The sequence below is a fragment of the Neltuma alba genome, unplaced genomic scaffold (assembly GCF_004799145.2).
Source record: "Neltuma alba isolate B1F8T4 unplaced genomic scaffold, ASM479914v2 tig00012712_pilon, whole genome shotgun sequence".
Classification (NCBI taxonomy): Eukaryota; Viridiplantae; Streptophyta; class Magnoliopsida; order Fabales; family Fabaceae; genus Neltuma; species Neltuma alba.
In genome coordinates, this window is record NW_021637138.1 from 129719 (window position 1) to 155781 (window position 26063).

General features: G+C 35.3%; 3 protein-coding genes across 3 annotated transcripts; all 3 read right to left on the bottom strand.

Annotated features, from left to right (window-relative positions):
* Window positions 1-6661: 6661 nt before the first annotated feature.
* LOC114730106 (zinc finger BED domain-containing protein RICESLEEPER 2-like) lies at window positions 6662-8239 on the bottom strand. The gene is made up of 3 exons (XM_028917129.1): window positions 7003-8239; window positions 6810-6841; window positions 6662-6682 (listed from the first exon to the last, which is right to left on the bottom strand). Exons 1-3 carry the CDS (start codon window positions 8237-8239, stop codon window positions 6662-6664), a joined length of 1290 nt encoding a protein of 429 aa, XP_028772962.1.
* A 2856-nt stretch (window positions 8240-11095) lies between these two features.
* Window positions 11096-20964, bottom strand: LOC114730108 (NADPH-dependent aldo-keto reductase, chloroplastic-like). The gene is made up of 8 exons (XM_028917130.1): window positions 20867-20964; window positions 12924-13035; window positions 12667-12717; window positions 12502-12578; window positions 12309-12396; window positions 11926-12201; window positions 11459-11707; window positions 11096-11365 (listed from the first exon to the last, which is right to left on the bottom strand). Exons 1-8 carry the CDS (start codon window positions 20962-20964, stop codon window positions 11279-11281), a joined length of 1038 nt encoding a protein of 345 aa, XP_028772963.1. The 3' UTR covers window positions 11096-11278.
* Window positions 20965-21537: 573 nt separating this feature from the next.
* Window positions 21538-23410, bottom strand: LOC114730124 (NADPH-dependent aldo-keto reductase, chloroplastic-like). Its single transcript, XM_028917148.1, has 7 exons — window positions 23291-23410; window positions 23026-23076; window positions 22861-22937; window positions 22668-22755; window positions 22280-22555; window positions 21840-22082; window positions 21538-21746 (listed from the first exon to the last, which is right to left on the bottom strand). Exons 1-7 carry the CDS (start codon window positions 23408-23410, stop codon window positions 21660-21662), a joined length of 942 nt encoding a protein of 313 aa, XP_028772981.1. The 3' UTR covers window positions 21538-21659.
* Between the last annotated feature and the right edge of the window lie 2653 nt (window positions 23411-26063).

Genomic DNA, 26063 nt, shown 5'->3' on the forward strand with positions numbered 1-26063 from the left:
TCCTGGTAATGATAATGACAATATTTGTAATGTGAATAATAACATTTGTAATCAAATTAACCACTCTAGTCATACCTATTGGCAACTTCCACCATCTCTCTTGGGAGAATTAAACAAATGGTAAAATATATTGACAAAATAATATACAAGTACACTTGAAGAGCAGCATAATATGTTTACATTAACATTCAGACTTTACTACATGTATAATGAAATTAACCACTGAAGTGACAATATTTACCAAAAACCAGTAGGCCTATGACAGAAGCTATATAACTTATATTCAAATGATAAGTTAACATTAACATTAAACTACCACCTAATGTTTTCTTGTCATTTAAATTACAAAGCATATCCTACCTAATTAATATCATTTACAAAAAAGATAGCCTACTTATCAACCCTTCTTCAAAAAAATTAAGAAGGGTTCAAAAGTCATTCCATTCACACCAAAAAATTACCCCTCAATGTTAGACCCAATGTTAGATGTCATCAAAGTTTGCTAACCTGCAGCAAAGAAGCATAAATCACTATTTTAGTTCCCCAATAATCAATTTCATTTACTTTCCAAAACACCCAAAAAATGCACACACCCACTTCCTTCATTGACAACTTAAATATAGGATTTGACAATTCCACTAATGAATTTAACAACACTAACCATCTCCTACTTGTTGTTTGCCCTCAAACTCCATACCCACATTATCAATTGCCACCATTTTTCCATTTCCGATGCATCACTCTCTCATACTAGTCAAATTCTTCATCTAAACCCTCTACACTCACAAGCCCATCCCCATTCGAGTATGCAGCAGCAAAGCGAGTTAAGAACCCAAACCCATCATTAACCTCGACTCTCTTATGTAATACCCACGTTCAACCTCTCTTTTACTACAACCCAACTTGCCCACAAGCAAAATCCACCGTAATAATTTAGGTTTGCAGAGTGGTGATAGTTGGAGGAGTATGATAGTGGCCTTTTAACAGAAAAATTTCTTACCTTTTTCTTCTTTTCAGTTTTTCACTCTTGCTCCAGCTTCCTCTTCTACACTCTCTCTCTTCTGCGTGTCTTGTTTCAACTCATGAGTTCACAGATATTTAGGGGTCTTTTAGTCTTTTCACCGAATTGTAATAATTCCAGATTCATACTTCAGGCCCATTTGGTGATTTTAGTTATTTGTATGCCCATTTTGTCATTTCAAATTTTAACAGCCATTTCCTGGTCATTTTCCCTTCTTTTTTTATTTGAGACTTTGATACGTCATCGTCAATCAGTCATATAGAAATGACAAGGTGATTTTATTTCATTCATAATTAGTGTCACGGCCATCATCGGACCATTAATTTTTAACGTAATATATATATATATATATATATATATATAACTTCATATGGTGAAAAAAAAAAAAGATGCACCTTATCTCTTAGATGGAGTCTGCAAAGTAAAACAACAGGGGATTACGCATGAAGCACATTGAGCAAAAAAAATTGAGCGTTTACGATGAAGCTTGAATGGGGCCTAGTTACAAAGCGCGACTCACCTTGGGCTAAGGTGGTTAAGAGCAAATATGGATGTGGAGACGACATCATTCCTCATATTAACAAGCAAAGAGTAGGCTCCAATACATGGAGGGGAATCAAGAATAAACGGGATCATGTTGAATCCGGCTTATAAAAGGTCTCTGATCGTTTTGGCAACACGAGTGCTCCTTGGAATTGGAATAAGATTGGTCCCTTTACAGTTAAATCTGCTTATGAATCTCTCAATCCGCCTAATAATCTAGATCACAAGAACTGGAAGAGTATCTGGAAAATGAAAACACCATAGGGATGGAAAACCTTTGCCTGGCTACTCTACCAGAAGCGGTTAATTACGAATAAACGCAAATATCAGTTTGGCTTGCACCAGAATGGCCTTTACGATCGCTGCCATCAAGAAATGGAAGACGAACTCCGCGCCGTTCAGGATGGTGCTTGTATCAAAGCACTCTGGAATTCGACCATCAAGCAGGAACTTCAGCACGGTTTTTTCTATTGTAAGCTTCAAGAATGGATTTGCTTGAATATGAGAGGAAAAGTTGGGAAGATGGAGAAGGAATGGAAATGCCTTTTCGTCATTCTTATTTGGCTCATATGGAAAGCTAGGAATGATTTTACTCATTCTAACATTGTCACCGATTTGAACACAATGACAGCAAGAGCTCTTGCAATATTGAACTGCATGCGCACCACGATAACGAAGCTCAAGGGAATCAATATAAGCTCTCCCCAACACTTGGTGACCCAACAAAATGAAGTAGACATAAGAGACAGACTGGTGCTTTTTCAGCTTATCAGAGAAGGATAGCGTGTGGGGGAGCCCTAAAAGACCAAGACCACAACCTTGACCATGGTGATCACTTGACGACCAAACTTTGGGATTGTTTAATAGGATTGAAACGGGCCTGGGATCTTGGGGAGAGGGACATTATTTTAAGAAGTGACTCATCAGAGGCTATGATGAAGCTCATTGCAAGAGGTGATAATACGCTACACGACGACAGGGGAGTGATGCTAGAAATCCAGACAATGATTGCATGGGATTGGCAAGTCGAGTGCCAAGTCATTAGTAGAGAAACAAACCAAATGGCAGATGAGCTTGCAAAGATATCCCTGAATGAAGCAAGAGGTTTGCAGATCCTAAGTCCTAGTGCTATGAAGACAAAGACCGTGTGTTAGGTTGTTACGTAATGTTTGTTTGTTTCCAGCTTATTTTAAAAAAAAAAAAAAGTGTCACGGCCATCATTATGGTAACAGCCAATCATATACAACAAGCAAACACTTGCAAGCTAATTACAGCGAGTTAGTTACACTTCATTTCCCATATTGCCCCCCAGAAAAACTATATTTCCAACAGTCATGCAGTATGAGGGTAGAGTATTTACATTTATTCACATGTTAATGACGGGCGTCACAGATGATTGAGAGAGACGGGGAGAGAGAAATGTTTTCATATTTCCCCTTATAAAAAAATTTTGCTTCCCAACCATTCGTTTCAAGAGAGTTTCGATCCATATTAGATGAAATTACCTGCAACTTAGATATTTCTAATATTATTTCAATCTTAACATAAAAGCTATTTAATTAATTTGATTATGGTTGAAAAAGTAATTGCTAAGTTATATAATAAAATAAAATTGAAACGCATGGTATATATGTTACTATAGTCATGTAAGAAGGAGTTTGGTGCTTTTTTATGACCTACGTTCTACCACACCAGATGGAAACTGGCAATTTCCTGTCCCTGGCTTGCACGCCTATCATGTCTTTTGGTTTTTCAGTTCTTATTTGAGGCAGCCATTTATTTATCCAAAATAATTGCCTCATGCACGTTGATCACACACACATATAAATTAAGTAAATTAGTTTTTTAAAAAAAATAATACATATAAAAATAAAATAGATTAAGGTTTTACGTTTAAAACCAACTCTTACTTTCTAATGAGTTCTTATATAAAGGATTGAAGAGAATATTAATTAAGTTAAAAAACTTGATATATATTTCTTAACTAAAGTTATATGTTTATTTTAACACTAATACTACTTTTGATTCTTAATGTAACAGCTAGTTGATTAATTTGAGTAGACTACAAAAATTAGTTAAGTTAGTTATTTGTAATAAATAAGTATTTTCTTTCTTAAAATACTCTTGCTAATTATGCGTATTAGTTAAAACTACTATTTAATGAAACTTTTAATATGTATAACTACTGTAAGGGCTTTTTTTTTTTAAAAAAAAAGAAGGATAAACATAGAAGACAAAGTAGATTTGACGCTTATATTTAAGATAAAATTGAATGTCAAATTCGATTTTATATTAATGATACGATGTAATATTAAATTAATGGAGATTATGATAGTAACTAACCAAATAAGGCAAGGTTGTAAGGGAGATTAGTTTTTCAAAGAGGAAAATTATGCGTTAAACCCTCAGTAACTATAAAAATGATAGGTGCCTGAGTTTTTTAATTAAATAAAAGATAAAAAAATTGTTTAGAAAAGAAAACATAAGGCGTGATCAGTTATGGAGTTGACACCACCAGTAATGACTTAACAGCTCCGCTTGACATGTTCTTGCTTGGTCGTCCCTACATGGTCTCTCTTCCCAACATTAGCCACTATCCATTTTTTGAAGAGTTTGGTTAAGAAATATGTTATCCCTTTTTGTAAGAGCATGTTCAGAGTTCTAGTAAGGACTGTAATGTTTTCACATATATTCCTATTGAGTAAATTAGAAATAACCAAAGAGCATACTTTTCCCCAGTAAAGAAAAATCATAAATGTCGAATCATTGGACTCAATCAAGGTTGATTTCATTTTTTGAGCTTCTTCTCTATTTTTGGTTAATGGGCATCTATGGAAGATTGTTTATTAAATGATTGGATTTAGCTTGTTTTGGACGTCTTGTTTTAGAATCTGTAACTTATATTCAAGTATGATCAAATTCATTTCAAGTCTATTAGCTTCTCAGAGAGTTTTACATGATTGTGTTGATTTAGGTATTAGGGGAAATCTGTGTTCTAAGTTGAAGGAAAAAACCCTAAACATAACTCATGGTAGGTTTACTCTGATTTAAGCTTTCTTCTCATGGATTTGTATATTAGGTATTATTGATCAAGTCACGTGATATTATTTTCAATCCTAAATATAAAATCTCGTTTGTAGTTTATAAATGATGTCTTATATTTAAGATTAGATAATAGTTCTTGCCCATTTCTTTTTACCTCCGTTTTTCATAATTCTCAGTGCTTATATCCTCATCTTGTTTGATATTACTATGGAAAGCTTTCTTTTGTTTGCAAGTGTGCGCTTTGTCGCATTCTCATACATGAAGCGACAAGTTCTTGATCCGGTATCCAATATTGAGATTAATTTGTGAGCTTTCCTTATTACTACCTTCGGTCCTAATTATAAGACCCAGTTGACTTATTTGAGGAGATTAAGGAAGTAAGTTAAGTTAGTTATTTGTAATGAAAAAGTGTTGTCATTCCTAAAATATCCTTGTTAATTAAGTGTATTGACTAGAACTATCATTATTAGAAGAACTATCTTGGAAAAAAAATGCATAAATATGAGAGACAAAATGGATTGGGGTCTTATAATTAGAACCAAACAAAAAGTCAAATGGGGTCTTATATTAAGGACCAGAGGTAGTATTTTCCTTTGCAGATGATATCCCATTTAGTGCATTTTCCATTGTTCCAAGCGTGCGCCTTTGGTGCCGTTGTGTTTTCAAAGCAATAAGAGAAAGGTCAACTTAAAAGCCCAATCTAAAAATTTAAAAACGGTAGCTAGATAAAATAGGATACTATGGACACAAATTTGACGGCTTCAAGTCATAATTTGCTGGCTCTTACGTACGTTGTTCTTAAATTCTGTTTTTTTTTTAATATTTCTTTTAGTTATTTAGTTAATTTTGTCAATGGCTTGGCTTGCAATGGCTACTAGCCTGCTTATTTCTCAAACGAAAGGATTATTATGTTAGTAAAACTGCAATACCCTTTTGTATAGAGTACAACTCAAATCAACATATTGCAAATAAACAGCTCCTCTTTGGGTTGATGTAGGTATTCGCTGCTATTTGTACCCCTTATATGGTTTATTATTTTTCACAGAACAAGAATGACGGGGGAAGATGATTCAGGAATCACTTCAAGAGGCAACTGGTGGCAAGGTATATTCAATTATAATAATATTTTTTTTCTTAAGGTGGAGAAGGGATTTAGGGGAAAAAAATACTACCCCCAATCCTTAATAAAAGAACTAGTTAACTAATTTAAATAAATTAAAAAATTAGTTAAGTTAATTGTTTAATAGGAAAAACCATATTGAAGGTACCTATACTTTCTCTCAATTTTTAATTTGGTACCTATGTGTTTTTTTTCCCTTTAATTAAACATTTAATTTTATCATTTTAGCAACATTAGCTCTTATAACTTTGTTCTTAGGGCTGCACAAAGACTGGACTGGACCGGGTTTGGTACCTGTCTGAAGTCTGGTCTGAAAAATGATCGGGTTGGACTTTTTGGTCCGTAGTCTTGTCCGGTCCAGTAAGACCCGGGACCAAGACCGGGTTGGACTTGGTCCACCGGGTTACTGGACTAGTCCAGGTTGATTCTACTTTTTTTTTTTTAAAAAATTAATACGTATTTACTCTGTTTTTTTTTTAAAAAAAAAACCTTTGTGACATATTTACTTTGCTGATCTTGTTGTAGATATTCTAAAATTAAACCTTTCCATTAAACCTTTCCACTAGATAAATATTAACTTATTACTATAATATGACAATAATGTGGTCTGCCCTCTGCATATAAGAAAAAAATATTAAACATGATCATATTCAGGATCCTAGAAGAGACAACATGAGGAGAAAATTAAGGGAAAACAACAAGGAACAAAAGATTTGAATAACCAAACTTGTCTTTAAATTATCATTAGTCAATATTCATTGAACCTACATATCAAAATATGTCCTTAACCTGTAGGAGTTAAAAGGTCCGTTGCCTGTACAAAAATCTAGGTGAGTCAAGCTATACACCAATCCTAATTAGCTAGACAAGCCATTCATACAAAGTCACTGTCAAGCACTAATTATCATCAGCCAACTATATGGTAATTTTAACTAACTAACCAAAAGATCAACCTGCACAATTAAACCAGTCAAAAAAATCCAGCCATGTAGTCAAAAAACAAACTATCACCATCAAGCAACCAAAAGACTTTATAGTCTAAGTCCAAAATATCTGAAACTGAAATGCTGAAAGTCATACATCCTCTCCAACATCAGTAACACTGGAATAATCTGAAAAGTATATAAAACATAAGTAGTCAATGACATTACAATAGTCATGGTAAAAATATGACATTACAATACAACATACACTAAGAAATGATTACAAACAACTAAAATTTATTTGAGCATTTATATAAAATATAAATAATCAATGGTATCACAACACATACCAGTCTTCACCACACCCTCTGTTTCCTGAAAGTTATCAAACTCTTGAAGCATGGATGTAAATTCAGAGAGAGATCTCCCAGGGAGTAGCCAATTTTGGGCACAGATAAGTGCTTCAGTCATTGTTGGTGATAGTGAACTCCTATAAGAGTCCACTATACGTCCTCCAGTGCTAAAGGCTGATTCAGAGGCCACTGTAGACACTGGCACAGCCAAGATATCACGTGCCATCCTAGAAAGTATTTTATATTTACTAGAATTGACTCTCCACCATGCTAATATATCAAAATCATCATCAACAGGGGTATCATCGGCTGAAGAAGATGAAAGATATCTATCTAATTCAGATTGTGGGTCTGAGGAGCTTTTTTCTTTCTGGGATGCCAACCATCTGCGACCTGGATCTCTACTGCCTTGGCCTTGTAGCATCGTTGATGTTGATGATCTTGGGGGTACAGAAGAAACATTGCTTGAAGTACTACTAGTTGCTTGCCCCACAGAATACTCATCAAACATGCGATACAAAACATCTCTAATCTTAATTTTCATGGCCATGCAAACTTCCACATCATGAAAAAGCTGATCAAAAATATGATATACATAAGCAAGCTTGTAGCGAGGATCCAAAATCACAGCAACAATGAGCAAAGGATTCATGTTCTCTGTTTGACCCCAATATTTTTCATATTTACTTCTCATGCTAAGGGACATCTCCATAAGTAAAGGATCGGCATTCACAATGTTCTCTTCCAACAACTCATGAATTAGAGCAATTTGGTGGAAACAAGTGTTAGAAGTGACATCTAGTGAACTTGAAAACATTAGAGTTATGTCATAGAACACCTTCAAGAATTTAAGAAACATTCTTGCCTTATTCCAATCACTAGCTTTAGGAGGGCCTTCATTCCTGGAACCTCTAGCAAAGTATGCCTCATAATCATCATCTTCATCTTCCAACCGTTCAAAAGCCTTTTGAAATTTCAAAGCAGATTCCAACATCAAATATGTTGAATTCCACCGAGTATTAACATCAAGACAAACAAGGCTGGTGGTGTCCACTTTCTCTAATTCAGCAATATTCTTGAACTTTTGGAGACGAGCTGGAGAAGAACGAACATATTTAACTGCATTGCGGATTGAATCAAAGCTGTTCTTTAACTCCTTTAACCCATCATTAACCACCAAGTTAAGTATATGTGCAGAACATCTAAGATGAAGGTAGTCACCTCCACAAATCATGCCTTTCCAATTCTTAAGCCGCTTTTTCAATATGACAAGGCAGTATCATTAGATGATGCATTGTCCATGGTTATGGTAAACACCTTCTCTATTCCCCACTCTAATAGGCACTTCTCAATGGTCTTCCCTATTGTATCGCCCCTATGATTTTCAATCATGCAGAAATTCAATATCCTCTTATGCAACTTCCAATCAGGATCAATAAAATGACAAGTCAAACACAAATAACTAAAGTTTTGAGTGGATGTCCAGCAATCAGTTGTTAAAGAAACACGATGTGCAGACTTTTTCAACACCTCTTTCAAGATCTTGATTTCTCCAAGGTATAGTTGCCAGCAATCTCTAGCAACTGTTGTCCGGGATGGAATTCGAAATCTTGGTTCTAGCTCTTTGACAAAAGTTCTAAACCCATGCTTCTCAACGATCCTAAATGGCATCTCATCACAAATAACAAATTCAGCCAATGCCCTTCTACATCGTTTTTTATTAAAAACGTGAGAGACTAAGCTTCCCCTTTGCCCACTTGGTGTCACATAGTTCAACATTGATTGCTTTGGTATTGTGTCAGCCCTGTTTGGGTTCTTGTTACATTTTGGAAAATGCCTCTTCAAAGATGTTGTGCCATGCTTATTTGGGTCACAAGCATAAATTGCATGACAATATTTGCAAGCAGCCTTAACTTCTCCATTTGTTTCTTCTAAAGGTAACTTCACAAAATGCTCCCAAACTTGTGATTTTGTGCTTTTCTTCTCAGGCTCTTTTCTCTTTCTACTCACATTGTCTCCACCTTCATCTTGTGTAATATTAGAAACAGGATCAGTAGTAGTAGTAGGAGGAGGAGGTACTGGTTCATCAGGAGGGGGCATTTCAGTTTCACCAATCCCCACTAATTGTGTTTGTGTAGACAAGGATTGATCAGTACTAGCTGAAGTTTCATCCACCATTTCTAACATGCAACATGCATTAAAGATTGAACATATAAGATAATACAGCTGGAAGATAATAAAAGTAAGCATATATATCATAACAGGAAGGTCAAAGTAAACTTTGATTGAATAAATGTCTAATAAATATATATATATTCAAAGATAGTTGGTGATAATTTGCAAGGATTGTTGAACATCGAACAAGGACAACCCATTGACTAAAGAGGACGAAGAATTAGGCAATTAGCTATATAGTGAGAGGCATTTAGCAGGCACTTATATGAAGATAGCATAGACGGGTAAACATACAGGACCATAATATCATTAAAACTTGCCCTATTGGTGTTCCAAGACCAATGATATGTAGTACTTACTGGTAGGAATTGAATATTCAATTTGGAATTTGATTAATGAGTGTTCATATAATAACTATATTTTCAACGCAGAAAAAGTTCATAATTTCATCATTACCAAAAAAAAAAATCATCATATACCTACCAAACAAATAAAGAGGGAATCATATAACAGTCATACTTAAATCCTACCTTCATCAGAAGATTAAGGCATTCAAGTTATGAGTCTTTATTAGTCATATGCTCCTAATTATCTACTGGTCCCGACTATAATGTGAGACCTTAACCTCCCCTTCAATTCACACTATCAATGCTGATTTAAATTAAAGAAACAGCTTATAAATACACACACATATATATATAATACAAATGTAATTTTTTTCACATTAGAATTGAAACTTGGGTTGCGACTTACGACGTAGGTGAAGGAAATAACAATACAATTGGGGGGATTAATTATGCGTACACAAAGGCAATCACGACTTAAGAATCATAATCAAAAGTGGGAGATGACAAAACTGATTATAAATTGGCCGAACAAAGACAAGGCAGAAGCGGGCAGTTGCGTCCCAAAGAATAGTTTCGAACGAACCTTTTGAGGAGAAAAAGCTACTCTAATGTTGAAGAAGAAGCCAATCGAATGTTGATGGAAGCGAAGATGAACAACAAGTCGGCAGACCGCAGCAACTATGGAAGCCTCAAAGAAAAAGGAGGAAAGAGCGGCAGAATAGAAAGGTTAGGGCACACAAAAGGGAAATTGAAAACTGAAAAGGAGAAAGACGAAAAGTGTCTTGGATTATTAGATTGGGCACTTGGGCTTGGGCTCATATTTTGCATTCTATTAAGTCACATATATTTGAATATGTAATAAAATTCCACCTGGACCGGGCCAGACTATATGGTCTGATGCATCAGTCTTTAACCCAGTCTTACCCGGTATTTTGGTCTAACCCGATTGGTCTAGTCTGCTCTTCAGGTTGTTTTTTACAGACCGGGTCGGTCCGGGTTCGTCCGGGTTGGACCGGGTTGACCGGGTCCCGGGTTTTTTTGCACAGCCCTATTTGTTCTATTGATATTTTTAGTCTCTACATAGGGATTAATGATGTTAATAGAGGAAAAATAAAGATTTAGTTAAAAACAAAAAACACATAGGTACCAAATTGAAAATTGAAAAAAAGTATAAGTACCTCTAATATGGTTTTCCCTTTATAATAAATAGGTGTTGTCTTTTTTAAAATACTCTCACTAATCAAGTTTTATTTGATGAAACATTTAATATGTGCAATTATTACAAAGACTACTTTGAAAAAATAAATAAATATGAAAGACAAAATATATTGCAGTCTTATATCAAGCTAACTCTTATGCTAAGCAGGAGAGGTTGTACTATTTTAATCCAAAAAGAAACATTGATGATTGCAGTGTTTTTTTTTTTTTAATTGGCAATAGAATGTAGGTGTTCGTTCTCCGTTTTATTACCAACCAATTTAATATATACCACTCGAACGGAAGGTAATCCAAATAATAACAAGGGATAGAAAAACAACAGCCAAACTCAAATAGGATGCCGGAACATATTTGACATTACAAAAACAAAAAATTCTTATTTTCTGTCTATTGCGAACTGCAACATGAAAGAAAACCAATAGCTAGAACTCATTCAGAACATCAAGAGAGGATAAAATGATGACACCTAGGAGGCAAATGTTGCTCCTTCTCTTGCAATTAATCATCCGTTAATCATGCATCTTGCTTCCCACTCACAGTTCACCATCCCAGCGTTCTTCAATGGTCTTGTAGAAACCAAGTGTCTCATGAACAAATCCAGTTCCCTTCACTAGCCTTTCCTGCACCAGTGAACTTCATGTGTTAATTCCAAGGTCAAGCATTTTACATACCACACTGTATTAAACTTCAGAAATGAATGAAGCACCACTTGCCTGCTTAATCTCAGAGAACTTGGCCACTAGTTCTTCCGGGATGGACCAATCGAAGACATCGAAGTTTCCTTTGATTCTGGTCTCACTTGTGCACTTGCGGAGAACGCTGTGACCTGCCTGGAGGCCCCAGCGAAGGGCCACTTGAGCCGGACTCTTCCCCCGTTTCTCTGCCGCCATGTTGATCACTGGATGCTTAAGACCGTCACCCTTGATCCCTGCTGTTCCTGGAGACCCCAGTGGTGAATATCCCTGCAACACAAATCATCTTTGTCAATATCTCCGTATAAAATGTATAATTCATAATAAATCACACCATGTATCATTTTAAAACAAATTATTGGTCTTTGGGTGGGTGGGCAACACGTATAGGTAGATTTCGTTTTCACGCTGTTTTTCACTCATCCTTCACATACATGCGTTTTAATCAATTAGAGCTATGGATTTAGGGTCGGTGCAATTGTACTCACAGAGACGTGAACTCCATGGGAGGCACAGAATTCATGGAGCTGTGGCTGCTGCCACTGAGGGTGGCATTCCACTTGATTACCTGCAGGAGGGACGCGCGTCATTTGCAACAGATCATTCAGCTTCTTCCTCGAGAAATTGCTCACTCCGATCGCTCTCGCCTTGCCGGCGTCGTACGCCGCTTCCATCGCCCTCCACGTACTCCCTATGTCCGTTTCCGTCAGATTCTCAGGCTTGAATCCTACCGATCCCTTCTTCATCCTCACCGGCCAGTGTATCTACATAAATCACCTCATATCTTCGTTTCGTTAAACCAAAACAATTGGCCCCGTGAATTACAATTACCGTCAAGTATGTAATTCACATATAAAACCAGAAAGTATACCAGATAGAGATCTAGGTAGTCAAGCTGCAATTCCTTCAAAGTTTTGTCCAACGCAATTGGTACGTCTTCAGGAGCATGATCTGCGCACCTGGAGTTTGTCAGGAAAAATAGAGCATATCTGTTCAGCAACCATAGGCAAAAACATGCATTCTGGGAGTCAAAAGCTGGGCAGAAATTCCCAGACGATACAAACCAGAGTTTGGAGGTGATCCATAAGTCTTCACGCTTCACAACTCCTTCATCAAACAGTTTCTTAAGGGCAGAACCAATCTACGAAAACCATATGAATTCAGATTAATCAATAAATAGCTCACACAAAGCATAAAGAGAGAAACCATTGATCATTAATTGTTAATACCTCTGCTTGATTGTAGTAAGCTTGAGCACAATCGATGTGCCAGTACCCAACCTGCACAAACAGAAGTCATACTCATAACTCTTCAGTTAGATCAGGTTCCGCCAAGAAATCAGACAAAAAGAATAAATGACATTCAATTCCTTTTAAGTTTTAGAAATTTACATTCATATGATCCCTTACTCATTTTAAACCACGTAAAAAGCGGCGAAGATTTAAATGAGGGGGGAAAATAGAGCAGTCAGAAAGTAGAAATGTACCTTGATGGCAGTGGTGACGGCATTGGCAACAACACCAGGATCAGCCTGCCATGTCCCCCAACCAACGGAAGGCATCTTAGCCCCCGTGTTGAGCTCAAAGAATCTAATTGCTCTATGATGGCGATCAATGTGGATTTTCTCTTTTTAAGTGAGGCCTCTGCAACAATTTATAGCCACAATAAGCGAATCTTTGAGAAGAAGGAGGAGGAAGCGCTGCGAAACTCGCAGAGAAAGTGAAGACTGCATGTGCAAGAAATGGGCACTTTTGGAGAGTCTTCTTGATCGCTGATATATGCACACACGTCACAAGGCCACGGAACCTGGGTTTGATTCCTGCTCCTCTCTCTGCAAAATTAGTCAAAACCCGTGTGAATAAGCAAAAAATAAAGCAATTTATCTTAATTATTTTTTAAATAACACCCCATGAATTTTTAAGTATTTGAAACTTTTCACAAAGTTATCTATCAGATTACATTTAGATTTGAGTTATGACAACATTCTGTGGTCTTCTTCATACAAACAAAGTAATTGTCCCAAAAATCATTCATCCTTCAAAGAAGAAACCAATTAATTTGTGGTTATTATCATAAGTCAAAATGATCTACCATTTTTTCCCAAAAAGGAAAGATCATCCGCTATCTAGTGAGGCAAGTTGCCTGTAAGAATATCACTGACGATGCTGGTTGTAGAGTTTTCCTCTTTCCAGGAACAGAGAAGGATCAGGAAATGAATTATCTTGCAACTCAGATAATCTAATTAAATTCAACCACGCTGAATGTGAAGCCCCCTTCAAATTTTTCAAGGCAATTCAAGAAAATATTTGGGGCAGGGACGCAAGGTCGCCTATGAGATTGCTACACAAGGAATATTCCTTACATAATTGATTGATGAAGGAACTTTGCGCGATGGGCGATGACACACCAAAGTTTGCTATCAAAATTATCAAATAGCATAATCAGATATTCTCAGTCCATAAAAACAAGACAAACCAGAGTTTGAAGGTGATCCACAAATCTTCTCGCTTAACTACACCATCATCAAAAGGCTTCTTCAAGGCATGACCAGTCTGCATAAAATATTGAACTTGTTATTAATCAATTTAGGTACTTCCAGTTAGTTCTTGCTTTAAACTACGGAGTGCTGAAGGAGAGGGAGGGAGGCAAAGATGGAATAGGCTTCCAATTAAAGGAAGAAGACTTTAAATGATCCTCGCCTGCTTTTCATTGCCATAAGCTTGAGCACAATCTATATGCCGATATCCAACCTGCATTACAATTTTAACAATGGTTGCTCTAAAATTCGTGTAGTAATAGCAACGGGACAAAGTAAAACATCAAACAAGTTTTCAAACAAAATAACATCAATATTGTATGCAATCCATCCTTCTTTTACAACTAAGAAACAATAAAGCAGTTGAAAGTATGTTCCTTTCAGCTATAAAAATTGGCACAAAAAGCTTCTCAAAATCCATCCCAAGAAAACAGAAGGTATTTTGGCTCCCGTATTCAGCTCGAAGTATGGAATTTCATCCGCCATTTCTCACAGAGTAAGATGAAGTGTACTCAGAAAAGCCAATCACAAGTCTTGACCGATTGTGAATTAAGGTATCGCCAGTAAAGTCGATTGTTCAACAATTTGGTTGGATCGAAACGTCCGAGTTCTTAGGAGATTTTGTTTTGGCAGCAGTTCTTCGGAGATTATCACCAGATTATTGTGTGTCAACGTTTTAAAAACTGTACCGGACGATGAACTAGAAAGGTCAGCTTTCCCCGGTTTTTATGGATATGGTCCAACCGGTTGGATTTGCGGTTGAACCGATAATGTATTATAATAGAATTTTATTGGGAATAACATGCTTATAATTATAAAAGATGTTAATGACCAGTCTTAAATGGCTAAATAAATCATTAATATTTAAAAATTTTATAATAATTTTTATCTTTAAAAATAAGCACAATCTTATGGTATGAATACTTCTATTGCCTTTATGATATAGTAAATCCTTAATTTGTTTTGATGTAAAAGACAATATATTATTAATATATAGTAAATCTTTAGTATTTATATTAATAAATATAATTTTATGTCCCATGGTCAACAAAATAGATATAATTTTATGTAATGATTGATTTAGTTTTCTCCTTTCAAAATTAAAATTAAAAAAGACATCTTACTATCCATTAAAGTAGTATTATCTTAAAATTGATTGTTTCTTTTCTTTTTTTTAACAACGCATTCTGGTTTTAGGAAAAATTAAAAAAAATTAATATTTATCATAGGTATATCCCCGAACCTGGATCACCTCCTCCATTAGAATAAGTTTAACTCTTTTCCACTCTTCACTACTATGTCCTTCTTCATTTGAACACGTTTTCCTACTCTTAATATGTAGTGCATTATTTATTAAATTCTAATAATATCCTCTATCATGGAAAAAAAACACAAACTATTAAATGATAAATAAAGTTTGATGGCAAAAAAAAAAAAAGGTAAAGTGCGAGCTGTATAGGGCTAGGCCTAACCCATTTCATGTAATAAATTTACTTCTGATTATTATAACTAATCACTATATAAAGATTCATTTTAGTGCAAAGCGTTTATTTAATGAAAGTATCGTTCTAAAGAATTTTCTCAACTTTCTCATTATATGAGAACTCTTGTTATTATAAAGTGTTTGAAATCTAATCCTCCTTAAACTTTTCTATTACTAATTGAACATAACCTCCCTTGTATCCAAAACAAAAGTATCAAATTTAAAATAAAAGAAACTAGTCCAAACAGAGAGTTGTAGCAAATGGAGCCGTACAAAGATATATGGGTTCTATCATATTGCATAAAAAATATTTGAGTTCCATATACAAAAGAACAAGAAAGAACAATTTGACTTTTTCCAAAATAGCTAATTCAGCCATCTAGACTTGACACCTTACTTATCAGTAGATAAACTCTATTTCCAATAAAAGTTGACACAAAACACTTGCCATCACTGCATTATTGCTACTAGCTTTGGCCATCTTCCAACATAGATCAATTTGATCCTCCGGCTTAAATAATCTCCATAGATGGCGAACGTCCTTTAACATCAAAAACCTAGTATGAGATTACAATAAAATTAAATACTAAAATGGTAGGTAGAGTCTATCACTACTTTTTTAACGGAATGATCTTCTTTGACGATCTACGTAACTTATCCTCAGCTATATATCTACTGTAAGGAACACTTTTTCATATTGCTTTTATGCAAGTAATATTGTAGAAGTGTAATTAATTAAATAAAATATGTGTTGAGGTATTTCTTTGGGTTGAGAGAGCTGAGTCTAGATATAAAGAACTTGGAGTGGTATTTTTTTGGGTTCAGGCAGGGTGCCCAGAAAGAACGGAATTTCCTCAGGCACCATAAATCCACCACATGTGACTTGAAGTGTTTTGTGTTTCATTTTTAGGATTAAAGTTGAGGTTATAAATAACCCTCAATCATATTTATTTTGTATACCTTTTTATTATCAATTGAATAATATTGAATATTGAATATTTCTTTTTTCCCTCTATTCGTATGATTTTTTCCTCCTTTTTTGCTGTCCTCCTCCTTCTAGTCTCTCTCTTCCCTTTCTCTTTCTCTTCTTTCCTCCTTTCCTCTTCCATGTCTTATATCAATTTGTATCGAAGCTGGTATCAGAACCGTGTCTTACTTTTTTTTTTACTCACATATAAGTCTCCTAAAGTAGCTCTCAACAATTCCATTAAAGACAAACCGACTTCAAAAACTTCCTAATCTTGTCATTTGACGTCAAACAACCATCAATATGTATATCATCTTCACTTTCCAGATTTGTATCTCTATTTTAAGTGAATTGTTCGAGCAGAAAGATATGATTGAAATAGAAAAAGATAGAAAGGAATAATTGAAAATTCTAAAAGAGACTTCAAAAAAATTTTGTAAAAAAAAACTAATGTTGAAATAAAATTGTGAAAATTAAAAAATAAAGAGGGATTAAGGAAGAGAGTGAAGGTGAAGCTAAAAATTTAAATTACCATACCTGAGATGTGAGCAGTTGAAATAGAGTCAAATGACATCACTATAGCTGCTAAGGATGCCATTTTAAAAGCACGGTTACTCGATTAGAAATAAATAACAAAACAGAAGAAGCGGCGATCAGAGTTAAGAGAGAGCAGAAAGAGAAAGAGAACGAAAGATTTTAAATTTTGACATTCTCTATTACATCTTCAGTTTTTTTATTGGGTGTTAATCATTAAATTTGCATAACAAATTTTGTAAAAACTCTCATCAAGCTGCAAATAGTCAGAAATGTAATTAATTAAATAAAATGTGTTTAGGCATTTTTTTGGGCTAGGACGGGGTGTTAAGAAAAAAAAGATCTCCTTAGTACCATAAATCCACCACATGCAACTTAAAGTTTTTTCAATTTTCAAAAAAATGTCTTGGAGGTTTTGAAAATTGGGATTAATGTGTTTGACGACCTCATCTTGATGGAAATAGAAAAAGAATAGGAAGAAATGGTTGAAGAATAATATTTAAATATTACTAAGAAGATTTGAAGATTGATACTACGATTTGAAGATTAAATGCAAAGATTGCCAATTATTATGTCTTATGTTGCTGTTTTATTTTAACCATAAATCTTTATCATTTATGATAATTACGTTCTAGAGTGTTTCATGTTTAATTTCTGGGATTAAAGTTGAGGGTATAAATAGCCCTCAATTACATTTCATTTTGTATACTATTTGAAATGTATTGAAAAATAATAAGTATTAAGTATTTCCCTTCTCCCTCTATTCGTCTGATTTGTTCTCTTTTCTTGTTGTCCTGTCCCCTCTAGTCTCTCTCTTCCCCTTCTCTTTCTCTCCTTTCCTCCTTTCCTCTTGTATATCTTATATCAATTGGTATCAGAACCAGTATTAGATAAATATTTTGCATTTTTTCTACTAGCATATAATTCTCCTAAAATAGCCGCCAACATTCCTACCAAAGACAAATTGCCTTAAAAAACTTTCACAAAAATCACTCCTAAAAGATGTTGTTAAGGCCATCTCTTGCTATTTGGCACTAAACAATCACGAATATGAATATATCCTCCATTTTCCAAATTTATACCTCCATTTTAGTAACTATGAGAATGATGGGTGTCCGAATTTTTATAATAAAATAAAAAAAACTTTTAAAAAAAATACAAGGTGTGGTTCGTTGGAGAGTTGAGACCACCAATAGTGCCTCAACAACTCCGTTTGACATAAACTTGCGTGGTGGTCTCCACATAGTCCCTCTTCCCAGCATTAGCCACTAATTTTTGCTTATCCACTCTCTTTAATTATTGCATCACTAATTAATAAATTTTCAGTTAAGTAATTATTAGTTTTGTATATTTTTTAGTTAAAGACGATAATCTAAGCATATATTTTATGGTCCTTTCATAAGACTATTTATTACTCCCTCTATCCATTTTTTGAAGAGTTTATTTAAGCAATATACTATCCTTTTTTATAAGTGCATGTTTATAGTTCTTGTAAGGACCGTAAAGTTTTCATATATATTCATATTGAATAAATTAGAAATAACAAAATAGCATACTTTTTCCTAACAAAGAAAAATGATAAATGTCGAATCATTTGACTCAATCGAGGTTTAAAATTGATTTCATTTTTTGAGCTTCTCCTCTATTTTTGGTTAATAGGCATTTATAGAAGATTGTTTATTAAATGATTGGATTTAGCTTGTTTTGGATGTCTTGTTTTGAATCTATAACTTAGGTTCAAGCATGATCAAATTCATTTCAAGTCCATTAGCTTCTCAGAGATTTTTACATGGCTGTGTTAATTCAGATATTAGGAGGAGAATCTCTGTATTCCGAATTGAATGGAAAAACTCCAAATGGAACTTGTGGTAGATATACTCTGATTTAAGCTTTCTTCTTATAGATTTGTATATTAGATATTATTGATTAAATCACATGATACTATTTTGGGTTATAAATATAAAACCTCGTTAATAGTCTGCAAACGAGGTTTTATATTTAGGACTGAAAATAGTAGTTCTTGCTCATTTCTTTTTCCCTTTGTTTTCCATAATCCTCAATGCTGTATCCTCATCTTATTTGACTATCCTATGGAACGCTTTCTTCTATTGCAAGTGTGCCCTTTCTCATATTTTCATATATGAAGCGACAAATTCTTGACCTTGTATCCAATATTGAGATTAATTTGTGAGCTTTCCTTATTATTTTCCTTTGCAGATGATATCCCATTTAGTGCCTTTTCCATTGTTCCAAGCGGGCGCCTCAGGTGCCGTTATGTTTTCAAAGCAATAAGAGAAAGGCCAACTTAAAAACCCAATCCAAAAATATAAAAGCAGTAGCCCAAAAAAAAAATGTAAAAGCAGTAGCCAAGATAGAATAGGAAACTATAGATACAAGTTTGAAGGTTTCAAGTAATAATTTGCTGGCTCTTACGTTGTTTTTTTAAACTTCTGTTTTTTTAATATTTCTTTTGGTTATTTAGTTAATTTTGTTAATGGCTTGGCTTGCATTGTCTACTAGCCTGCTTATTTCTTAAACGGGAGGATTATTATTTTAGTAAAACTCCAATCCTTTTGGATAGAGTTCAACTCAAATCAAGATATTGCAAATAAACAGCTACTCTTTGGGTTGGTGTATGTATTCGCTGCTATTTACACCCCAAATGGTTTATTAGTTTTCACAGAACAAGAATGATCGGGGGAAGATGATTCAGGATTCAGGAATCGCTTTAAGAGGCAACTGGCGGCAAGGTATATTCGATTATACTACGAGTAATATTTTTATAACATTTTACATTTAAATTATTATTATTTTCCTTAAGGTGGGGCAGTTCAAAGAAAAATATACTACATCTCATCCTCAGTATAAGAGCTAACTGATTAATTTAAGTATATTAAAAAAAAAGGGAGAATTACAATCAAATTCTACAGAAGAGAAATAATTATCAAAATGTCTCAATAACAATCTCAACAGCCTATAATGACAAATCCTATAGTGAGAATAACAACTTCTGGGACTTGTTTTTTAATTGTTTTTCTTGTTTGGGACCTCATTGTCATTTTCCCTTAAAAAAATTAATTAAATTAGTTGTTTATAATAAATAAGTATTGTCTTTCTTAAAATACCTTTGCTAATCAAATTTTATTTGATAAAATATTTAATATATATAATTACTATAAAAACTATCTTTAAAAAATAAATAAATACAATAAATAAAGTGAATGGAAATCTGAAACCCTTTCCTCCCCCACCAATTGATTCCTCCGGGAGATGTCGAATAGTAGGGACAGCTGAAGGGTGATATTCTTTCTTCAGCGGCGGATGGAGCCGAAGTAGTAGCACTGTCCTACTCGGGAATCAATTTCCCTGCTAGGCGGTTTCCGAAACGCTCTGTATTCATAATTAAGAGAGAAATCTTGGACATTGATTGCATAATAATCTTAACCATCCAATTCTGAAACTTGAAATTTCCTTTTCATAGTAGAAAGGCTACATACGACTCAATTTTTCTTCTTGGCTGAGCGGATTTTCCATGAGCCTCATCACCTGCGAGCCTCATCGGCGGTGGCTGTCATTGGACGGCGCATTGAGTCTCCAATTTTATGCCAGATCTGAAACTTGTAACTCTGTGATGCAGGATTTGGGATTGTAGGGGTTTTAGAGTTCAATTTTTGGTGATGTTATCTAATTTTTGCTGGAAGACTTGTAATACCTCAATGATGATGTTGGCCTCCTGAAGAAGAGCGATTGAAGCGGCATTTTCCAGGGAAGAAAAAGTTTTTCCTTAGTTATAAATTATACTTGGATTTATTGGATGTTTCTTTCTGGGACTTGATATAACGATTTCAAGCTTTGTTTTGAGACTTTTAGGTGCAAAGAGGGAAGTTATATGGTACGTGAGCTACTTACCGGTGGTGAAATTGCTTTTTGCCTTGCTCATTGGCATCAGTACATTGCTGATTTTCATCTGACTTGCACACGAACACCGGTTGAATTTCAACGCGCATTGTGTTTTACTTTTATATCCATTAATTTTGATTAAGGATATCAGGCAGGAAAAAAAAAACCTGATTAACCATAGCCATTTCTGTCTGAGAGTTTTCACCTCAAAAACCTGTGGCTTTGCTGATAATTGTGACGTATATAAAGTGTAATAATTTTCTTCTCAGTAAAATGACTTCGTTTGAGTTATTAGCAATACTGGAGCAATTGAATGAGTGGAACCACTACCTGGCTACCTGCTACCACTAATTGAAACGGTGCGTGTTGGTTGATGAGCACTACATGATGCTTAGCAAGGAAACTGGCTCCGTCCCACTCCAAGCAGAAACAGTGATGATTGGGTGGTTTTTTGGGCAATAGAATGCAGGTGTTCGTTCTCCGTTTCATTACCAATCAATTTAATACATACCACTCAAACGGAAGGTAATCCAAATAATAACAAGGGATAGAAACAATAACCGAACTCAAAGAGCATACCGGAATATATTTGACATTACAAAAACAAAAAATTCTAATTTTCTGACTATTGCGAACTGCAACATGAAAGAAAATCAATAGCAGAATTAATGTGCTCTACAATTATTGGACTAGAACTGATTCAGAACATCAACAGAGGATAAAATGATGAGACCTATGAGGCAAATGTTGCTCCTTCTCTTTTGCAATTAATCATGCGTTAATCATGCATCTTGCTTCCCACTCACAGTTCACCATCCCACAGTTCTTCAATGGTCCTGTAGGAACCGAGTGTCTCGTGAACAAACCAAGTTCCCTTCACTAGCCTCTCCTGCACCAGTGAACTTCATGTGTTAATTCAAAGGCCAAGCATTTTACATACCATACTGTATTAAACTTTAGAAATGAATGAAGCACCACTTGCCTGCTTAATCTCAGAGAACTTGGCCATTACTTCTGCCGGGATGGACCAATCGAAGACATCGAAGTTTTCTTTGATTCTGGTCTCACTTGTGCTCTTAGGGAGGACGCTGTGACCTGCTTGGAGGCCCCAGCGAAGGGCCACTTGAGCCGGTGTCTTCCCCAGTTTCTCTGCCACCATGTTGATCACTGGATGCTTAAGAACGTCACCCTTCATCCATCCTGGAGACCCCAGTGGTGAATATCCCTGCAACACAAATCATCTTTGTCAATATCTCCGTATAAAATGTATAATTCATAATAAATCAAACTATTTATCATTTTAAAACAAATTATTGGTCTTCGGGCGGGTGGGCAATGCGCACAAGTTTTTACTCATACTTCACATACATGCGTTTTGATCAATTAGAGCTATGGATTTAGGGTCGGTGCAATTATACTCACAGAGACGTGAACTCCATGGGAGGCACAGAATTCATGGAGCTGCGGCTGCTGCCACTGAGGGTGGCATTCCACTTGATTAACTGCAGGAGGGACGCGCGCCATTTGCAACAGATGATTCAGCTTATTCCTCGAGAAATTGCTCACTCCGATCGCTCTCGCCTTGCCGGCGTCGTACGCCGCTTCCATCGCCCTCCACGTACTCCCTATGTCCGTTTCCGTCAGATTCTCAGGCTTGACTCCTACCGATCCCTTCCTCATCCTCGCTGGCCAGTGTATCTACAAAAAGCACCCCATATCTTCGTTTCGTTAAACCAAGACAGTTGGCCCCGTGAATTGCTGTGAAGTATAGATTTACATCTAAAACCAGAAATCAAACAAGAAACTATACCAGATAGAGATCTAGGTAGTCAAGCTGCAATTCCTTCAAAGTTTTGTCCAACGCAATTGGTACGTCTTCAGGAGCATGATCTGCGCACCTGGAGTTTGTCAGGAAAAATAGAGCATCTCTGTTCAGCAACCATAGGCAAAAACATGCATTCTGGGAGTCAAAAGCTGGGCAGAAATTCCCAGATGATACAAACCAGAGTTTGGAGGTGATCCATAAGTCTTCACGCTTCACAACTCCTTCATCAAACAGTTTCTTAAGGGCAGAACCAATCTACGAAAACCATATGAATTCAGATTAATCAATAAATAGCTCATACAAAGCATAAAGAGAGAAACCATTGATCATTAATTTTTAATACCTCTGCTTGATTGTCGTAAGCTTGAGCACAATCGATGTGCCTGTACCCAACCTGCATAAACAGTAGTCATATTCATAACTCTTCAGTTAGATCAGCTTCCATCAAGAACTCAGACAAAAAGAATAAATGACATTCAGTTCCTTTTTAAGTTTTAGAAATTTACATTCATATTATCCCTAACTCATTTTAAACCATGTAAAAAACGGCGAGGATTTAAATTTTTTTTGGGGGGGGGGGGGGAAGCAGTCAGAAGGTAGAAATGTACCTTGATAGCAGTGGTAACTGCATGGGCAACAACACCAGGATCAGCCTGCCAGGTCCCTAAACCAACGGAAGGCATTTTAGCCCCAGTGTTGAGCTCAAAGAATCTAATTGCGTCAGCCATTTTCCCAGTATTATAGTGATCAATGTGGGTTTTCTCTTCCTATGTGAGGCCTCTGCACCAATTTATAGCCACAATGGGCGAATCCTTCAGAAGAAGGAGGAGGAAGAGCTGCGAAACTCGCAGAAAAAGTGAAGACTGCATGCACGGGAAATAGGCATTTTGGAGAGTCTTCGTGATGGCTGACATATGCGCACACGCCACAAGGCCACAGGACCTGCGTATGCGCCCACATCACAAGGCCACAGGACCTGGGTTTGAATGTTCGATTCCTGCTCCTGTGTACAAAATTAGGCAAACTCTTGCGTTAATAAACGAAAAATAAAGCAACTAATAATTAATAAGCAGTAAAATGATAATGTATTATTATGCTTACTTATCATAAATCACTTTAACTTTCAAAAATCATGATAATTTGATAATTAATTGAATTTCAATAATTTCTCTCCTCATCTGAATTATTTTTTTAAAACAATATCCCATGAATTTTTTTTTCATTTGTTAATTACCTCCTCTTTTATACTTTTCTCAAAATCGTGATTGACCTTGTCTAGAAAGGTAAGGAAAATTATGTGAAATTTTGGAATAGCCGAACATGATTGACTAGAGATTAGGAAAAATTATTTAATGTCTTGCAGGTTTTCTTGAGTGTTCTATATAGAGATATCAAAAACAGCTTTTGGAACGTAATTTATACATATAAAATAAATAAAATGATAACAATAAATTTGGTTAAGAATAATTTGAAATATCTCTAATACAAGTGTAAGAATTCTCGAAAAAATTTGTAAAATTTGGAGTGCGGAGGGCCTTGTAAAGTGGGGAGAGGGAATGGGGGCCACTAGGGTTGGGTGGGCCGGCTGGTGGGGAGTGGAAAAATCAAAATTGGACCGAGTCTATGTTTGTATGAACGAATAATGCGGTATAAGTGAAAGGGAGACAACAGGAAGGCCACCGTCGAAAGTGGGGGTATCCGAATAAAATTCAAGTTCAAATTTTTAAAAATATATTTACTGAGAGGGTTATTTTTTAACTCTTTTTGGTCTAAAAAAAATTAGTCTCAAATATAATGTGATTTAGAAATACCTTTGGTCTAAAAGTTTTTACAAAAACGAACATATTATTAGAGGGAAAAAAAGCTATATGTAACTATATGTCTACCTATTTATATCATCAAATTTAAAAAATAAAAAAAACTATAATTAATTGTTACAATTAAGGTCATAATTAAATTTTTACCTGCATATTTTTCCTGATATTTATAAAATTATTTTGCATAATATTAAAATTCAATAATATTTCTTAGAAAACCATAATTTTTTTCCATATTCAGTAGTGCGATCGTGAATTGTTTATAATTTTCAATATTTATGATATGCTATTTTTAGACCATATGAAGTTATATATATATATATATATATATTACCAGGTATGAAGTTATATATATTACGTTAAAAATTAATTCAATTTTGATTTGAAAAACAATTTTAAACCCCAACTTATGATTTCCCCGGCTGTTTGTCCCTCATATTGTCAATTATCATCAATTAACCGTCCTATTTGCACTTCAATGCCTCTTTTTTTTTTTATTCGAGACTTTGATACGTCATCGTCAATCAGTCATATAGAAATGACAAGGTGATTTTATTTCATTCATAATTAGTGTCACGGCCATCATCGGACCATTAATTTTTAACGTAATATATATATATAACTTCATAGTTCATATGGTGAAAAAAAAAAAAAAGATGCACCTTATCTCTTAGATGGAGTCTGCAAAGTAAAACAACAGGGGATTACGCATGAAGCACATTGAGCAAAAAAAATTGAGCGTTTATGATGAAGCTTGAATGGGGCCTAGTTACAAAGCGCGACTCACCTTGGGCTAAGGTGGTTAAGAGCAAATATGGATGTGGAGACGACATCATTCCTCATATTAACAAGCAAAGAGTAGGCTCCAATACATGGAGGGGAATCAAGAATAAACGGGATCATGTTGAATCCGGCTTATAAAAGGTCTCTGATCGTTTTGGCAACACGAGGGCTCGTTGGAATTGGAATAAGATTGGTCTCTTTACAGTTAAATCTGCTTATGAATCTCTCAATCCGCCTAATAATCTAGATCACAAGAACTGGAAGAGTATATGGAAAATGAAAACACCACAGGGATGCAAAACCTTTGCCTGGCTACTCTACCAGAAGCGGTTAATTACGAATAAACGCAAATATCAGTTTGGCTTGCACCAGAATGGCCTTTACGATCGCTGCCATTAAGAAATGGAAGACGAACTCCGCACCGTTCAGGATGGTGCTTGTATCAAAGCACTCTGGAATTCGACCATCAAGCAGGAACTTCAGCACGGTTTTTTCTATTGTAAGCTTCAAGAATGGATTTGCTTGAATATGAGAGGAAAAGTTGGGAAGATGGAGAAGGAATGGAAATGCCTTTTCGTCGTTCTTATTTGCCTCATATGGAAAGCTAGGAATGATTTTACTCATTCTAACATAGTCACCGATTTGAACACGATGACAGCAAGAGCTCTTGCAATATTGAACTACATGCGCACCGCGATAACGAAACTTAAGGGAATCAACATAAGCTCTCCCCAACACTTGTTGACCCAACAAAATGAAGTAGACATAAGGGACAGACTGG